This window comes from Solea senegalensis, linkage group LG9 (genome assembly GCF_019176455.1).
Source record: "Solea senegalensis isolate Sse05_10M linkage group LG9, IFAPA_SoseM_1, whole genome shotgun sequence".
Taxonomy (NCBI): domain Eukaryota; kingdom Metazoa; phylum Chordata; class Actinopteri; order Pleuronectiformes; family Soleidae; genus Solea; species Solea senegalensis.
Genome location: NC_058029.1, coordinates 4,005,322 through 4,024,335, shown reverse-complemented (window position 1 = coordinate 4,024,335; position 19,014 = coordinate 4,005,322). Strand labels below are relative to the sequence as shown.

The 19,014-nt window shown below is 43.3% G+C and overlaps 1 protein-coding gene across 1 annotated transcript; it reads left to right on the top strand.

Annotated features, from left to right (window-relative positions):
- Window positions 1-11,039: 11,039 nt before the first annotated feature.
- On the top strand, window positions 11,040-16,605 carry LOC122774639 (globoside alpha-1,3-N-acetylgalactosaminyltransferase 1-like). The gene is made up of 10 exons (XM_044034097.1): window positions 11,040-11,583; window positions 12,195-12,221; window positions 13,124-13,168; window positions 14,086-14,142; window positions 14,427-14,459; window positions 14,538-14,672; window positions 14,771-14,903; window positions 14,978-15,173; window positions 15,353-15,572; window positions 15,876-16,605. Exons 1-10 carry the CDS (start codon window positions 11,435-11,437, stop codon window positions 16,015-16,017), a joined length of 1,137 nt encoding a protein of 378 aa, XP_043890032.1. The 5' UTR covers window positions 11,040-11,434; the 3' UTR covers window positions 16,018-16,605.
- Window positions 16,606-19,014: the final 2,409 nt, after the last annotated feature.

The window sequence follows — 19,014 nt, the reverse complement described above, 5'->3', positions numbered from 1 at the left end:
TTGCTGCATCCCTCTTTTTGATGCATGGTCAGACCCCCAAAGTGTACGGGTTAGGAACACTTGGTGTTCTGGCATGAACAGCTGCATTAACTGCTTTTAAGTCTTGAACAAATCGCCACTCTGGTAGAGATGGTGGTTCTCTAGCTTTTTGAACTGGGTGCAGACAGGTGAGTCATCGCATGGGATAATAACACCGGTTTCTGATAATGATTTAAAAACAGGTTTAATGCTGTCGACGGCTTCCGGATGCAGAGGTTACTGAACTCGTTTTGGTCTGTAGTCAGACTTAGCAGTGACTATTACAGGTTCACAATTTTTTATGAGACCTACATCATATTTGCCTTGTGCCCACAATTTGGGTGGGACTTGTGCAAGGGCTGGATGGATCTTTTCTGCGGAGAGCATTTGGTGTATGTTTTCGGTTTTATCAAGATTGTGGTCTAGCAAGTAGACAGATTTCAGAGTAGCCACAGTTAATTTGCATGCAGTTTTGAAAACACCCCCCTTTGGCGAGTACTGCCAACATTGCTGCAACAGCTAGATCTTGCAGATACATGTTGCACAACATCCGAAGGATTCGGCCTCTCCTAACCCAGAAGGCGGCACAGGTTCTGGTCCAGGCTCTTGTCATCTCACGCTTGGATTACTGCAACTCCCTCCTGGCTGGTCTTCCTGCATGCGCCATACGACCTCTGCAACTCATCCAGAATGCGGCAGCTCGACTGGTCTTCAATTTCCCAAAATTCTCCCACACTACACCGCTCCTCCGCTCCCTTCACTGGCTTCCTGTAGCTGCTCGCATCCGCTTCAAGACTCTAGTGCTTGCGTTCCATGCTACAAACGGATCCGGTCCAGCCTACATACAGGACATGATCAAAACCTACACCCCAGCCCGCCCACTCCGCTCTGCATCGACAAACCGGCTCGCTGCCCCCTCACTGAGAGGATCACAGAGGCACTCGCAGAACTCCAGACTGTTCACTGTCCTCGCTCCCAAATGGTGGAACGATCTCCCCATCGACATCCGGACAGCTGAAAGCCTCCACATCTTCCGACGCCGACTAAAAACACATTTCTTCCGACTCTACCTCGACTAAGACGACAAAAAAAAAAAATTGTATTGCACTTATGACTAGCACTTCATAGTTTGCTCTACTTGAAGCTCTTACTTACTTCTAGCTCTTATTTGTACCCAAATGTTTAAATGCACTTTTGTAAGTCGCTTTGGATAAAAGCGTCTGCTAAATGACATGTAATGTAATGTAATGTAATGTAATGTGGGTCAGGTGTAGATTGCCAATCTTTGAGCTCAATGCATGATTTTGTCCATGGACCTAAATCTCTCCATTGATCAGTTTGTCCTTTGGAAAGAGAAATATGTGGATGTGAATTGTTAATCAGAAAAAATCATTGTTGTTCAGCTGTTAAGCTGACAGAAAGTGCACATCGTAGGTCTGTTCAGTAGAGAGAGTCATTCAGTAGATTATCGTTGATGTCAGTCCACCATTCAGTTTCATAGTCTCTGTCAAGGTCAGTTGTCACGTGTGACGTGCAATGGAGTGTCTCAGGCTGCATGAAAGCTGCAGTTGGGCTAACCAGTGCATGTGCACATTCAGTTAGAGATGGAGCCAAAACACTCTCAACTTTCCATTGGTATATGTAGAGCAGCGAGGAGATTAAATCAGGTTGATACTAAGCCAGTATATAGGCTTCAGGATTGGGTGGAGTTGTTTGTCTCACAGCTTTAACTCCTTCTGGTGTCGAAATCAGGTCGATGCCAAAAGCCATCATCGGGTCTCGTCCTAACAAGTTGAATGGACAGACTTGGGAAAGCAAAAATGAGTGCTTTACTTTAGTAAATGGTTCAGGATGAGTACACGTAATTGGAGATGTATAGTTTTTTTTCACTGTTGTTCCACATGCACCAATGGAATACATGAAATTGCCACTGAGTTTGGCCTCAGGTATTTTAACACTGTGCGTGTTACACCCAAGTCAACCATAAATGTAACATCTTTTCCTGCAAGTTTCAAAATCATAGTGGGCAGTGCACCATTGAGTCATCATACATGGTGTATGTTCCTATAGGTTTAAACTCAGTTTTTCTCCGTAAAACTTCAATAGTATCTGTGAGTAGTTGTTGCTGTTGCTGCAGTGTAAGCGTGTGAGTGGTGTGTGTGTGTGTGTGTGTGTCATTCTCACTCCCCTTTTCTGAAGGTTCAGGGTAGGCTGTCTGGGTGACGCACACATCCGGTCCTCCCCTCCCTCGTCTCTCAGATCAGTCAGATGATTGTTGCCTATGGTCATTTCTGCCTCTAGGTGGAGCACCTCTTCCTCGGCCTCGGAATTGTGTGCAATCCTTTGCCCAATGTCCTTTATTGCCACACAGGAAGCACACATCGTAACCTGGTGGCGGTCCCATTCTTGGACCTGATCTCTCTCCTTGCCATGGCCTGCGTCCTCTCTGCATGCCTCTTCCTCTTCGTTGTGAAACACCGTAGTGCTGAACTGGAAGTGGTTGAGTTGATGGTACTGCAACTTGTTGAGAGAGCAGAGTTAACATAGCTCTGTGTTCAGTGTCTTTTCTTTTCTTTTTTTCAGCGTCTTTCTTGTCCTGCAGGCGTTTGTATGCATGGTCAGCATGTCTCACAGCATCAATCATGCGAACAGAAGGGTCGTTCGCGCCTACGCACAGGTCAAGGGTGCACTGACAGACTTCTGGCAGCAGGCCAGTGAGGAAGCTGGTTTTGAACAGGCTCTCGTAGGGTGTGGTGTCATTGCCTGGGAAAGGATCATGACGAGGAATGCCACCGTTTTCGTCAAACCCCTCTTGCAGGCGGTGACTGTAGTCACGTGGTGATTCATCTTCCTTCTGACAGCAGGCATTCACTTTAGCGAGGTCACAGTGAGCAGGGAAAACCTCAACCAATTTCAGTCCTAATTGTGTGACAAATTCCTGATACTGTCTGTCTGCTAGATCAGCATTGTCGTTAGTGTCCCAATTTACCGTTTGTGGTCTGTAGTCGCCATCTCTTAGGAAAATGTTTTCAGTTGATTTTTGCTCAACGATCCCCCTTCTGCGAATCCATGATTTGTTACCCAGTAATTCAAACATTCAACACTTTGATCCCCATATTTTTGTTTCATGGCCAGAATAATTGGACTGTCTGGATCATTTTCCGCTCGTTTACTTCCTTGGGTACCCATGTTTCCTTTTTACCAAGAGTCCCTGACTCTTTAGATTATTTACCTCGTATAGACCCTGTCTACCGGTAAGTCCCTGACTTCTAGTAAATAATCCTAGGTGTAGGTCTTTGACTTAAGCCATTACAATACTCACAGAGCTTATTTGAGCAAAGTAACCTTTTCTTGTGCTGTTCTATACTGTAAACTGAGGTTGGATACATCTGGATTTCATGTAAATAACATTAAAATCATGTAAAATATAAAAACATATCCTGTTGTTTAACCGCAAAGAATAAATCGCCATGGTAACTTATGCGCCAATGCTTTCGTGCAACCGAATTGAGGCCAGGATAAGCAACATAGCCCGGCTTAATCCCTTATTCTAGTTTTGTGCAATAGGCCCCAGTCTTATTGAAGTGTCTTTTGTTAAGAAATACCGACGACGATTTGTTTGGCATTCCCATGGGGCAATTTGTGGGGCTCTCTAAACCCTCTTATCAACACTAAACCTGTTGCTTTGTATTGATTTCTTTGTGTTTTTAGTTTTATTTATTTTGCACAAAAAGGACAAAAGTATGAAAGAAAAATACAGTGCAGGGGAAAAAAAACACACATTAGTTACATACATATACATATTTGATAACAACAATAGCAAAACATGTGAATACAGCATACTATGTAATACATTTCTCTTAATTAAATTAGATAATACATGGGGAACAGTAATTAACAAACAGCACGGAGCGACCGCACAGAGAAGCCCTCCAGGCTGATGAGAAGCCCTCCAGGCTGATCACACACACACACACACACACCTTCTTATAAATGGACATTAGCAGCCGCGCTCGTTCATGCAGCGTTTGCCGCAGGGCGAGTGCGAAAAGGAGCCGGCCAGAAACGAGAACATTTATTTGGTTCCGGGCCTAATTGGCCTAGTCCACAGTCAGTATGACCATGGGGATGACAGAGGTGGGTCTTGATCAAACCCCCTCTGTGATGTGTCCCTTTCCATGGGCAAGAGAGTGGACGGTTTGTTATTTATTTTGTAAATCTGTCTCTGTTTGACCACTAAGAACATGTACTTTGGTTTAGAGTCTGTCTTGTTATTTATGTATTAATTATCGGTTATATGTTCCCCCTTAAATGTAAAATGGTGCTGGCCACCTGCTATATGTTTGTGTGTCCAGTCTATGTTGTTTGGTTTTGTCTTGACCCTGTTGCATGTGAGCACTGTGACTCTGTATTGGATTATGAGCAGATTGGGAATTTTGTTATCGTTTTTGCCGACCTTTGAGTTTGTGCCGAATTTTGATTTACTTTTGTTCCTTTTTAATTTTATTGATTTATTTGAATTTACCCATGGACACTTAATGCTTGATTTTTTTTCCTCCCTCAAGCCTGAATAAAACTTTATGTCCATATTTTCACTCTGCCTCAGATCTTTCCTGGCCAAACCCACACCCACTCGACAGCGCACCCTCGGCTACCATCACACCATCCCATAGTGTAACACCCCTGAATCTTATAGAAAATAGGCCTGTACAAGAGACATTTTAATATGTGATGTAATGTAATGTAATGTTTGAATACTAACCCAGAGAGAAGTTAGCCTAAACAAGCAGACCAGTCTCACTATAGTTTCCTCAGTTCTGACGAGATGTGTCCACTGACCAATCACAGCCAAATCAGTGGCCATCTTGTGACTGTCACGTATCATTGCATGCATGCATTGTTGATGAAGAGAGCGGTAGTGTGCATAGGAACAAAAGGCACAAACTAGAGTGAGAAAGAACATGTCATTGATGAGTAAGGGGAGAACCACTGAAGTATGTCCCTGCGTGTTTAAGTACACAAAAACCTGCGTCGCTTGCTTTGCAGGTTTTTCTGAGTCAGAGATAAACTAACGAAAGCACCTGCAAAGCAAGCGACGTTTGTGCAATGTATGCAAACACACATGGACACGCTCCCATGTTCCCTTCCTCATCAACTACATGCTACATGCAACACACTATTCTGAGGATCTAATTCAAATAATTATTGACTGAAATGCCATTTTAAAACACATCTTGGGTATTTTCACAATACCCAATTCCTCTGACATCATAATCAATCTAGGCTTTTTTGACCAATTTGTTACGTGTGTGTTCTTGGATGTCGAACATATTAGAAGAAGAAGAGAGAAAAAGAAAGTACATTGAAATACTGTGAGGAGTGTAACGTGCATCTTTGCCCGGACAAGGACAGAAATTGTTTATGTGCCTATACCACAAAATGAAATAAAAAGGCTGTAAAAAAAAACAAAAAAAAAACTGTGTTTTAAAAAAATTAAAAAAAAGAAGAAAAAAAATCTCAAACAAAATGATAAATATTTAATTTTGGGGGTTTTGTTTTAATGTTTAATAAACATCTCAGTTTCTATGTGTCAGGCTTTACGGAGTTAACAACTAGTCACAATTAGATTTGAAAAGAGAGTTTAAAGGTTGCAGTAAAAACCAGCCGGCATATCCACGTGTTTGGGCTGATAATATGGGTCCCAAGCCGGTTTGTCCACAGGTTCCACGATGGCCCCGTGTTTGCCCACATGAGCTTCACATGGGGAATTTCAGTACCTAATTCATTTGTCAAGACCTTCTCAAAATATTTTAAGACCTTTATCGCCACTACAAGCCGTAATCAGCAAAACAATGTATTTGAACTGTGTCAAACCACAGGTATACATTAAAGCAGGGGGTGTCAAACTCATTCTGGTCTGGGGGCCGCATACAACTTAATCGGATCTCAAGGGGGCCAGACCAGTAAACTCATTCCAAAATTACATAGAACAATAAGTCCACTTTTTTCTTTGTATTAGTGCAAAGAAGAAGAAGTCAATTATAAAAATCTTTATATGCAATGAATTGTCCTTTTACTAAATATATTATGAACAACAACAAGAGTTTTTAAGAAAAGTATGTGCAATTTCAACAACACTTTCACCCAGTTTAACATTTATTTACGTGCATTATGCATAAAAACTGATCACAGTGATTGTACAATGTTGCAAAACATTTATTGACAGTGTTGTGGAAGTTAAGACACTGTCCTGCACATGAACTGACTCCACACACTTAAAATCTTAAGTGGCTGTTTTAAACAGACATTTGATAAAGTCAATTTGTCCCCTTCCTTGTTAATGCATAACATGTATACATTTAAAAAAAAAACATACAACATACATAACATATATGGCATGCACATACTGTTGTAAATCTGTTACTGACTAGCACTGACTTTCACAGCAATTACAACAGCAAATATTCACAGCTGTTAGTGCAATGTTGACAGGAGCATTCCATAAGATTTAGTCTTGCTCAGTATTTGCCCCTGAAACGTGGCATCTTTTAGCCTGCACAAGTGCATTAATATCAGGCATCATGTCCTGAGCAGCAGCCACTTTCAGAATCTCATTTAAGTGCTCATATGTGTGAGCTTTGAGCGCAGCTTTGTTTTATTAATGTTCATTACTGAGAAAACCTGCTCACAAAGGTAGGTAGTCCCAAACATGGACAACATTTTTGCAGCCAGTGCTGTCAATTTAGGATAGCCTGGTTGGAGATACTTGTAAAACGTGTCCAAGCCCACAGAAGCAAATTTGTCCTTCAATTCTACATCACACTGCAAATCAATGATTTCAAGTTGCATGTCAACGGGCACATCAGAAGCCCTGACTGTGAATGGTGAGCGAAAAACTGCGAATTCTGTCTCGAGTTCGCTAAAGACCTGAAATCGTTTCTCAAACTCCCTCAGCAACCCTGAAATCTTGTCTTTGTACTGTTTCACGTCGGGATTAACGCTTGCTGCGCACGCATCTCTGAGACCGGGAAAATGAGCAGGGTCACCGCTTGCCATCTGCGTCTCCCATAACGCGAGCTTTAACTTGAATGCACGTATAATGCTGTCATAATACTGTGTTACAATTTTTTTGCGTCCTTGCAACGTTTTGTTCAGATTATTCAAGTGCTCGGTAATATCAACCATAAATGCAAGGTCCTGCAGCCAAAGTGGGCACTGTAATTCCTTAACAGGTTTTCCTTTTTTCTCCATGAATTGTCCGATTTCCCCACGTAGATCAAAGAAGCGCTTCAGCACAGCACCTCTGCTTAACCATCTTACTTCAGTGTGGTATGGCAGACCATGGGTAATGTTACAGTCACTGAGAAGGCGATGATTGAGACCTCTGGCTCGGATGAAATGAACAGTTCGGACAACCACCTCCATGACGTGATCCATTTTTAACGCCTTGCAACATAATGCCTCCTGATGGAAAATGCAATGAAATGTCCAAAAATCACCCCCTCCATTTGCGGCTTGTACTTTCTCTCTGAACTTTGTCACAGCACCTGCCTTTTTCCCGATCATTGACGGCGCACCATCAGTAGCCACGCGCACGGCGCGGGACCAGTCCGCCCCGACTCTGTCCAGCGCTCCAACAACGGAGCGGAAAATGTCCTCAGCTGCTGTGGTGTCGGTCATAGGCACCAACTCGAGAAACTCCTCTGTGACAGTCAAAGTTTCGTCAACTCCACGAATGAATATGGCCAGTTGAGCGCCGTCCGTAATATCAGTACTCTCATCAGTTGCAACAGAAAATGCCAGAAATGACTCCGATTTGCGTTTTAGTTGGCTGTCCAAATCTGCCGATAGTATTTCTCGTCAAGCTAATATTGGCAAAAGCTTGTCGCTTCTCAGGACACACAATTTCGGCAGCCTTCAGCATACAGTTTTTGACAAACTCCCCCTCACAGTATGGCTTTGAGGCTAATGCTATTTGGCTTGCAATTACGTAGCTGGCTTTCACCGCAGCATCACTGACCTCTCGGCTCCGGGTGAAAACAGATTGCTGTTTCCTCAGACCCGCCAACAATTCATTTACCTTCTGTTTTCTCAGGGCCACACGATGGTGTAGTGGTTAGCACTCTCGCCTTGCAGCGAGAAGACCCGGGTTCTAGCCCCGGTTGGAACAAGGGCCTTTCTGCATGGAGTTTGCATGTTCTCCCCGTGTGTGTGTGGGTTCTCTCCGGGTTCTCCGGCTTCCTCCCACAGTCCAAAAACATGCAATGTGGGGATTAGGTAAATTGGACACTCTAAATTGACCATAGGAGTGAGTGTGAGAGTGAATGGTTGTTTGTCACTAGTTGTGTGCGGCCCTGCGATGGACTGGCCAACTGTCCAGGGTGTACCCCGCCTATCGCCCGATGTAGCTGAGATTGGCACAGCACCCCCCACGACCCTCTGGTGGAGGATAAAGCGGTTAGATGACGATGATGACTGTTTTCTCAGTTCTCCGTGCAAGCTGTGGTATTTTTCAGCATGCTGAGTTTCATAGTGGCGCCGAATATTGTATTCCTTAAGCACCGAAACTTGCTGCCTGCACACCAGGCACACGGGTTTCCCATTCACCTCCGTGAACATATAGGAAGAGGTCCATTTTTCTTGAAAAATCCGACACTCTGTGTCCACTTTTCTCTTTTTTGACAAAGACATTTCACTGGAGAGGGTGCCAGGGTCAACAGAAAAAGCGGGTAAAGCGATAGAACTGACTAAAACACAGTGCCACTAGTGGACAATATAGGAACTGCAAATTTCAAAGAAAATGAAGTTTATTCTTATTTTTTTTCAATAATGCAGATTTATCCCGTGGGCCGGACTGAACCCCCTGGCGTTCCCGGGCCGTACGTTTGACACCCCTGCATTAAAGGGACTCAAAGTTCCAGACTTCTCTGAGGATTTTTCAGTCAATATTAAACATCTGAATTCCAATTGTTAGACGCTTATCATGTAAATAAATGGTTTTAAAATCCAACTTTATATCTATAGCGCACAACCATACATAACTCATAAGCTGGAAAGGAACAAAGCTCGAACAGCGTTGATGCCCATTGAGACTTTGCCCATCTTCTTTCTGCAATATAGACAAAAAGCCTCCCAGTTGTTCTCAGGCTTCAGCCAATGCTGAAATTCAGGGATCTCCAACCAGGAGTCCGCAAACTTACATTTAACAATAACAAAATCACTTGTGTTCTGCACTTAACTTAAAAACATGGAGAAGTGAAAAATAAACATACAAAAGAAAAATGCTCCATTTAACTTGTTGAGCGAAAGAAAGCAAAATCAGTTTTTAGTCTGGTTTTCAACATTCGAACATAAATTAACTGAGAATCAACGTCGAGCGAGTTTTCCACTTTGTTCCTCCTCGAAACATAAATTGCTAGTTTTGCTTGTTCAACAGTTGACAAGGTTCAACAGTTGACACTTGGCCTTGTTCTTACTGGTGTATTTAAAACCTAAAGTGAAAACATCAGAGTCTCAGTGAATAAAGAAAACAGGTGAAACAGGAAGTGAAACAAAGGAGTGAGTCTGACACAGTGCAGGTAACAGTGGAAGACTGTTTCTCTCTGTGGACAGAAAGGATATGTGTTAGTGACATTTGGGTTGATGATGGAAAAGAAGGCGTTCACTGCTACAGCAGCATGAAGAACCCTCCACTGTAAGTCTGCTGCTTTTTTAGTTAACGGTGGTGTGTACTGTGAGCTCCACTCTGGCTTTAGATCCTGTGTGAGAGACAGGTGGTGTCTCCATGGAAGGTCCACTCTGTCTCTCAGGTTTAAAACCTTCACCATTAAATGGTACATGACCTTCCCTGACACACCGCACATGCTGTAATTGTTGGATTTGTTCATCTATAGCAAAATGTTTACATCACACTTAAAAACAGGTGAGATGATGAGTTCAGGGAAAGGGTCTGTGAAGTCCAGTCCTTCAGCAGGAGACTGACCACACTGACCGACCTGGTCTCTAGACAATGGGCCAGGCCAATGTATTGTCCAAGCACGGGCTGCAAACCTTTGCCACTTGAGTGTCTATCAGTGTGTCCTCGTTTGTGTCCCCCTGTGTGTCCCTCAGAGGAGACCTGTGAGTGTTCCTTTAACATTTTCTTATTTTTTGTAGTGATTACTTTAGTTTGTCTGTATTTTTCCTTTTAACGGAACATTTGACAGATTCCCCCCATGGAATCATCATTATAAACATCATCATGATCCAGAGCTGCCTCTGCCACTCTGGACACTGTCTGTCCTCTGAGTACAGAGGACTCGGCCTGTCCCGCCTGTCCACTCTGGACACTCTCCTCACCAGTCTGCCCGCTGTCCTGTGTGTGTGCCGTGTTACGCTGGGCCTCCGTCTGTGTGTTCGATGTGTGCGTCTGTGGTTTGTGCATGGTGTGGTCAGCATGTCCTCTGAGAAGAACTTCCTGAAGTACTCAAGGGGTGGCATGACACCATGAGATGGGGAAAGGCCTCCCCATCAGTGTGTGCATTGTGGGGTGTTCTCCATCGGGGTAGCTGTGGGGCATTAACCTCCTCTTCTGCATTCTCATTCTCAGACTCAGTCTGGGTCTCCTCATCAGCATGGGCACATACACCTTTAAATTACAAAGCAGGGAGTACAAATTCAAATGTGTCCAATAACGCCCTTCATCCACTGACACACACGCACACATGCACACACTTATTTGCTGTGCTGACCTTTGACCCTGCAACTACTGTAACTAACAGTGTCTCAAACCTGATGTGGGGATCCACTCTATCTCCACTGTCACTGCCATTGTCATTGTCTGAGGGAATGGCCCGAACTCCCAGATCATTCTCCCTCCACCCATAAAACGTTCTTGCATCCATCTCCTGTAATTGTTAATAGACGGTAAAGTTAGAAACATGATCGTCATTATTTTGCAACTGAGAACATATCCGCACTGTATAATGAAACTGCCTAAACAAATACTCTTTTACATGTACAAGTTACTGCTAATTTAAATGTGTTAAAAAGTGATATTCAGCACACCAGTTTGTAGCAATGTACACGCTGCAGCTTTGCTTCCTGAAACGGCTGCCCGTCCTCAGACACATGGTCACATGCACTTCAAAACCACTTACTATTGGACACAATAATAATAACTGTGGAACAGTGTGAGGTCCTTTTATTGCCTGACACCCTGTATATGTTAACCTTCATTTTCATCTCTGTCTCCTGATCATCATCAGAACCTGCACGTTCTTGTCGGTTTGTTCTGTTCTGGTCGCCCGAGTTAATTGAGCTGCAGTGAGCAGTTTAGTAAAAGTCTGATCACCGAGGAGTGAACATTATCAGCAGAAGGTAAAGACACACCTATAGCCAGGTGGTAGGTGTATATGCAGAATCTATTTTGCATAACATGCCCAAGTTTACAACCTGCTGGGTCACAAGGAACAAGCTCAGTGCTCTATTTGCTTTGCATCTGGATTATCTGGATCTGCAGTGTGAGATGAATTTGTTAAGCATCAAAGCTGTGTCTGGGATTTTTCTGTTTGTTCTGCTGCTGGGGTGAGTACTGAAGTACTAATACTACTGTTAGAAAAGTTCTTATACTTACTAAATTACTGCTAGGTTTAAACTTTTCTGCGAGAGGCTGTTTCCATGAGCTGCCAGGCTACCCGTTTTCTTTCCAGCTCAGTTCTTAACAAAGACTTAGACTTCGCTTTAAATTCTGAAGGTGATTCACAGCCAGTCACCGGTAACAGAATGAAGCAAGCTGCCAGGGAGATGAAAGAAACAAGACAAATGTTTACACAAAGAGAAAAACTTGTAAAGCTTTTAAGAGCAACGATATTATCTGAATATATTTTCTTTTTCTCATACCCACTGTTACTACCATTGTCCTAGTACTAATACTGCACTTAGAGGAGTACTATTACTGAAGGGTAATACTACATTAATTGCATTTGTACTACAAATTATTGAACTGCAGTACTAATACTGCAGTTGCTTTCGTACTATAATTTGAATTCTAATATTACAATGACTGCAATACTATAACCAGTATTGCAGTCATTGTACTATTAGAACACAATAACCTGTGTTACTGCTGTTACCGCAGTGCTGTTGCTGCTGTAATTAGTACTACCAATACTTAGTACTCTTGTTTGTCTCCACAGAGTCATGTACAACTTCAACACCAACAGGTAAAACACACACACACTGGTTTTCATCACTTCAGAGGACATTGCATCATTTCCTTAGTTAGTCTAATATGGAATTAGATTTGTGCCAAAAGAAACAAACAAAAATAATTTCAGAAATAAAACTTATAACTTTTAACTTATAAATAATTTGTCAAATAGTGTAAATTATTAACATTATTTTTTTTACGGTTCCCTCTGCTTCTCTCTCTAAGCTCATACTTTTGCGCTGTCTCTCGTCTTCGGTTTGCGCTCCCTGATTTTTTTCTTGCAGTTTTGGCACAAACCTCTCGGGTGGGCGGGGTTTTTCAGCAGAGCGTCCCCATTGGCTAATTAGTTTTTGACTGACACGGCTTAGTAGGCTCAGTGTCCCAGTTACGTGTGGGTAGCAGTCTAAAATTTGACTTTTGGACTAAAATGCTTATTAGTTTCAGTCAAATTGAAGTCATTTCTATATGTGATACTTTTAGTCCGGTTTATTGTCAAAGGTGACAGAAACAAATAAAGTTCAACTGAAATGTCTCAAAAAGCGCCGCCGTCACTCTGACGGCTGCAGGAACACGGTGGATGCAGCCGCCTCTGCTCCACTTCTCTCTCACTGGACCCAGCCTACTGCAAGAGACCAGAACCAGGTTACGAGCGTGCTTATATAGCTGACTGATTACCTGATTCCGTCCAGCTGTCTGATCACCGGCTAAGCCACTCCTCCCTCTCCTCCAGCTCTAACCACACCCCACTGCTATAGTTTTAGTCTACACAAGTTGTGAAAATCAAATTTGAATGCACAGGAAAACAAGTCCAGACTATGTGACGCTGTAAACAAATTCAGATTCCCGCATGAGGCGTAATACCTGGAACACACACACACTGGCCTGGTGTCATTGTTTTTCTTTGTTTTTTCACAGAACATTGGAGCCCTCTGAGAAGACCGAGGGCACATCAGTGGACGGGTCAGTAGCTATGTTCACGAATGGACATTTTTCATTAGTGGGTCAGTGCTGCTGCCCGTCTGGGCTTCTGTAGCCTGCAGTGTCCCTCTGCCCCGCAACCGAAACATTTGAGGGAGATGTGACGTGAACTGTATAATCATAATCATCTACTCTGAACTTCAGAGCCATATTTAACTCCGATCTGTTGTCCTTGAGTATCATAAACACCTGTCTCCTGAAACGTGCTTCAGATCTACAGTATCATTTTAATCGCAGTTCCTTCATCAGAGCCTCATTACTTATGAACGGCGGTACGTTTAATATAAAGATTTTTGTAGGACCTGCTGAACTTGAAAAACTGCATGCGGGAAGGCTGTAGTCACCTGCTCCAGTTAGACATTGTACACGGTTGCCTCCCATTCCATTTTGTGGTGAAGTCCTCAAGCAGCAGCGATACAATGAGTGGATCGGAACTGGGCCGGTAACCTGAGAGTTGCTGATACCCCCTGAGTCAACCTGTCCTCCAACTGAAACGTTATCATGGGAAGTTTTTGGCCAACCCCTGATTACGGCCCATAGGTTCGACCACAGTTACTTACTGGTTAAGTAAGATGTGTACACGAGGTTCACTATCACAAATTGGTGTGCAAAAAAGCAAACCCCAATTATAATTCATCTTCTTCAGCAAAAAACACATGCCAACAATGCTTCCCCCTTTATTCTCACTGGTCCAACAACCTCACATCACACACCTCACACTGTTCACAATCAGGAAGCGATGATATAGAAACTGTGCGCCGCTGTCTCTCCACATTCAGTCAACAATTCCAACTACGGCGGCATCACAATTAGTTTTGTATCTGTTGGCTTGGTTCAGATAGATCCATCCACTCTGACTGATGCTCTGGTTTGTGTATGTGTCTGTGTGTCATCTGTAGATGTGCTGCTAAAACCATTACTTTTTGCCCTGAAGGCCACCTGAAATCCCCTGATCAGTAAGTGCAGTATGCTCATATTCATCCTTTTCATCTTCACTAGAGGAGGGAAGTGTTTGCAGTATTAAGCAGTTCAGACTTTTTAATTCAGTTCAATCGTATTTGTATAGCACCGGATCGCAACATACATTATCTCAAGGCATGGTTGGGGGACAGAGGACAGGTGGGGGACAGAAAGGGGAGAAACAGACACCTGAGGAAAATCAAGTTGCAGGGATTATTATCATGTTTCAGACTGTTGTGTGTCTTTTGCTCATCAGCAAACCTTAATGTTTGTGTTTCAGTTTAAAGTACAAACAGCCCAGCATCATCCATGGGTGAGTATTGCTCAGTGTCGTCATCCTGACTGGCTGTTTGATGTTGTTGATGACATCAGCTTCTGTCTTTCGTCATAGTCGTACCAATGTAGTGACGGTGACTCCCTGGTTGGCTCCTGTTGTCTGGGAAGGATCTTTCAACCCCAATCTGTTAGACGCCATCTACAAACCAAAGAACATCAGCATCGCAGCTACTGTGTTCGCTGTGGGAAAGTATGATGTCACAATGCTCTGCTCTGCATGCAACCATGAATGCAACACTTCTAGTTTTACCTTTAACCTGGAGGTGACCCCTCTCATCTTCTCCACAGGTACACCATGTTCCTGAAGGATTTCCTGGAAACAGCAGAACAGCACTTCTTTGTAGGTTTCACTGTCCACATGCACGTCTTTACCGACAAGCCAAAGGAAGTGCCCAAAGTCAAAATGGCTGCTGGCAGAAAGGTAAAGGACTTCAGTTTTGTTTCCCTAACCTTTGTTCCATCATGTTTTAAAGACATCTTCTTCTCCGCCTCCAGTTGACGGTGCATACCGTACCCAGTGCTGACCGTTGGCAGGAGATCTCTGCACGCAGGATGGAGATCATCCAGAAATTGATAGAGGAGGAGCTTCAAGACAACACTGACTACATCTTCTGTCTGGATGTGGACTCCAAGTTCTATGACCGCTGGGGGACAGAGTCGTTGGACAGACTAGTTGCTGTGATTCATCCAGGTCAAAAGAGAATTATTTCCTCTTCTTTATGATAAAGCCAAGGTAACAATCCAGGAGACAGCACCTTCAGTCCACCGGGTCCCAGCCATTAACCCCCATGACACAGCAGTCTGGTGTTTCTTTATCTTGATCTTCCTGGTTTTGTGAACGTTCCCCTTTCTTTTCAATTGCATTTGCAGGATACTACAAAACCAACCGTGATGTGTTACCCTATGAGCGGCGGCCGTCCTCCAAAGCCTACATTGGTCTCGGGGAAGGCGACTTCTACTACTGTGGAGGGGCATATGGAGGCCAAGTACAGGAAGTACATCAGCTCACCAAAACTTGCAGCGAAAACTTTAAGGACGATGCTAAAAAAGGCATTGAGGCAGCCTGGCAGGAGGAGAGTCACCTAAACAGGTAAGCAGAGCACAGACCATCTGGGGGTTTTCCTATCACTTTCAGCTAGCTGGCTAATCCACGGTGCCCCAGTCTCAGTCTACCTCATCCATTCTCTTCAACTTCATTGAAAGTCACATATTTCTAAGAGAAGGCTGTAGAGTGTGCTCGTGCAAACCATTCTTTTACGTCCTCTTGTCACTGTCTCACCACATTTTCTCTACAGACACACCCTTTACTTGACAAGCCTTTAGATCCATTATTTCCATGGCCTATGCTTCTTTAGCCAGTCCATCAAACATTTATTTTCCTCTGCAATTTTAGGTACATGTGGATCAACAAGCCCACTAAGCTTCTATCACCTGAGTACCTGTGGCAGGACTTCAAAAGCAAGGAGCCTGAAATTCACACCATCAGGTTCTCTGGAGTCATCAAGAACTATGCTGCGATTCGACCCAACGCCTGAGAGGGTTGACAGCATGCCACAAATGCAACTGTTTGTGTTTCATATTATTAGGTCTGATCCAAAAGGACTTACTTAGGCTGCTTAGAAATCACCCAGAATGCTCCACTGGGAACATGAAGGAAAAAAAAGGTTAATAAAGATGAAGCAGGAATACATTGTCTAAATGGTTAGTGTGTTATAATGTCAGCCTATATTACTATTAATTATTCTTGTTCAGCTATGTAACAGACAGAGCTTGGATAACTGTATTTTATTTTCATGTAACCCTCTCTGGAGTTCATTTGGTATTCCTTGTTGAATTCACTGTTGACCTCAGTTTTAGAAGCAGGGAGAAACTTTAACGATATTTTGTAAGTAAATGTAAAAAATGATGATAATCCTGTGTTGCTGACAATTTCAGGCTCTGATAATCCCTCCCTCGAAGAAAATCCAGTTTGCATATATGGGGTGGATAATTAACCTTTGCTTTTTTTTTGCTTTAAAATACATACATACTATTTCTATGGCAGTCTTTAATAGAGTTTATGCAATAGAGTGATGCAATTTATTTACAACCTGACTTTGCAAATAAAATAACAATGGATCAAATTCAATGTTGCTGCCCCTTTTTGACACTCCCAGGATGGGATAATCCCTTTGGAAAATAATTAACTTCTAGTGTTTTGTTTTTTTTGTTTGTTTTTTTAAATTAGGGGTTAAAATTCAGAAAATGTTTCTGTCTTTATTTTTTTTTTTTTGTGTCCGAGGGACTCAGGTGGATTACTTTTTTAAGGGATCATCAAAGGATAACTCACTCATACGGAAGAGGATTAGGGCCACACAGGAAAAAACAATTTGAGTTCTGACTTTAAACTTTAAAGTCAGAATTCTGATAAAACTCAGATTTCTGACTTTATTCTCAGAATTCTGACTTCATTCTGACTTTAAACTCAGAATTATGACTTTATTCTCAAAATTCTGACTTTTTTCTGGCTAAACTCAGAACTCTGACTTTATTCTCAGAATTCTGACTTTATTCTGACTTTAAACTCAGAATTCTGACTTTATTCTGGCTAAACTCAGATTTCTGACTTTATTCTCAGAATTCTTACTTCATTCTGACTTTAAACTTAGAATTCTGACGCTATTCTCAAAATTCTGATTTTTTCTGGCTAAACTCAGAACTCTCACCCTTTTCTCAGAATTCTGATTTTAGTATGACTTTAAACTCAGTATTATAGCAGCTCAGCCTCAAACTTCCGCTACTGAGGTTTCTGACTCCGGATGACCTGGTTGACGCGCTTTGCCTTGGCGATCGCTCTTTTGTACTCTGATTGAATGTCCAGGCTGTTTGTTTAGTTGCAATATATTGGTTTATTGCTGTGCGTTTCTTTGCATAATGAAATTCCTTCAAATAATCCACAAACATTCACGAGTAGCGCCTCCGCGGTACAGCGGTCAAAAACCGTTTGCCCTTCCGGTTCACAAACCTGACAAGGACAGTGATATTGCCACCTATATACACACCTGAGCTCCCCCTCTGAGAGCACAGCGACCCCACACACACATTGAGTGAATTACACCAAACCCTCATACCACAATTAAACACATTCGGCTTCTATACACCGGCCCCTAATTGTTAATGGCAGCCTGACATAACAATTCAAACACAACAAGACAGGAGCAAATAATGTGTTGATACAGTTACATTAAAGTGCAGTACAGACAAATCTATATTCCATGTACCAAACAAAGTTTCGTCACTGGCCTTTCAATAATGTTGGCCCTTGTCTGTAACCTCACGGAACCAGCCCTTGTTTATCTGGAAAAACCTCCAGAACCCTGCCAAGCAGCCATGAGTGGTTCCAGGCCATAGCATCCTCTGAGAGCTTTGATTGGCTCTCTGTCTGTCTGTCCACTTCTGTTTTCAGCTGCAGATTCTCTTGCTGCAGAAGCCGATTCTTCTGAGTCTCCTGGTTTAATTCCTCCTTCTCCTTCTGACCACGCCCTTCATGCTCGTCCCAATTCTCCTTCTGCTGCACCAAAACACAATACTTGTTGTGCAGCGTCCTGTGTTCATTCTCTAGTGCCCTCTGTTTGCCTTTCAACGATGCATGCTGACTGATCAGCTGCTCATACTCGTACGCTTGCCTTTCCTGAACACTCAGCAGGCGTTCGTGGTCACTGAGCACACTTTCTCGAGCCCGCCATGCCTCCTCACGCTGTCGCTGCCATGACTCTACCTCCGTCTCCAAGGCTGTGACTTGACCTTGCAGCACAGCATTCTGGGCCGTCAGAGACACACTCTGAGAGGAGAGTGTGGAGTTCTCCACCTGCAGTTTTGCCGTTTGTGTGAGTAAGCCTGAATTCTGTTCCTGTAGGGTGGTGGTGTGTCGCTGCAGTGCCACCATCTGGTTGTTAAGAGAAGTGTTCTGGTTCTCCAACTGCTTGATCTGGTCCTTCACTTTTACCTCACGGACCCTCGCCTCACTGTTAGACTGAGCACGCTCCTGAAGAGACGCCACTGCCTCAGACAGGTGCTGCTTCTCATTTAACTCATAGCTGTACTGCTTGACCAGCATTTCTTCGAGCTTGCACACAGAGATCCTGTTCACCATCGCCAAGGGCAGCTCCACCTCCGAAGCACCACTGTTTCCATTCAGTGGTCCGTTAACAACCCATCCAAGCACTGTCTTTATAGCATATGGGCCATTCCCGCTACTGTTAATGACCTCCCAGGGTTCTAAAATCCTGGGAGCGTTGGTTCCAATTAACAGGTCGACGTTTGCTTTTATGTTTGGGATGTTTACCTTGGACAAATATGGCCACTTTGCCAGTTCTTCAGATGTTACCATGTTATTAATATTGACTGGCATTTGTGTCTGTGTGAGAACCTCTGGGAGAATATGAAAGTCATTGCTGTCCAGAGTAGATACCTCCAAGCCAATTAATGAATATGCTGGAACCACTTTTTTCTGCCCCATCGTGGTCAACAGGAAGTTGTTTTTTCTCCCTGTG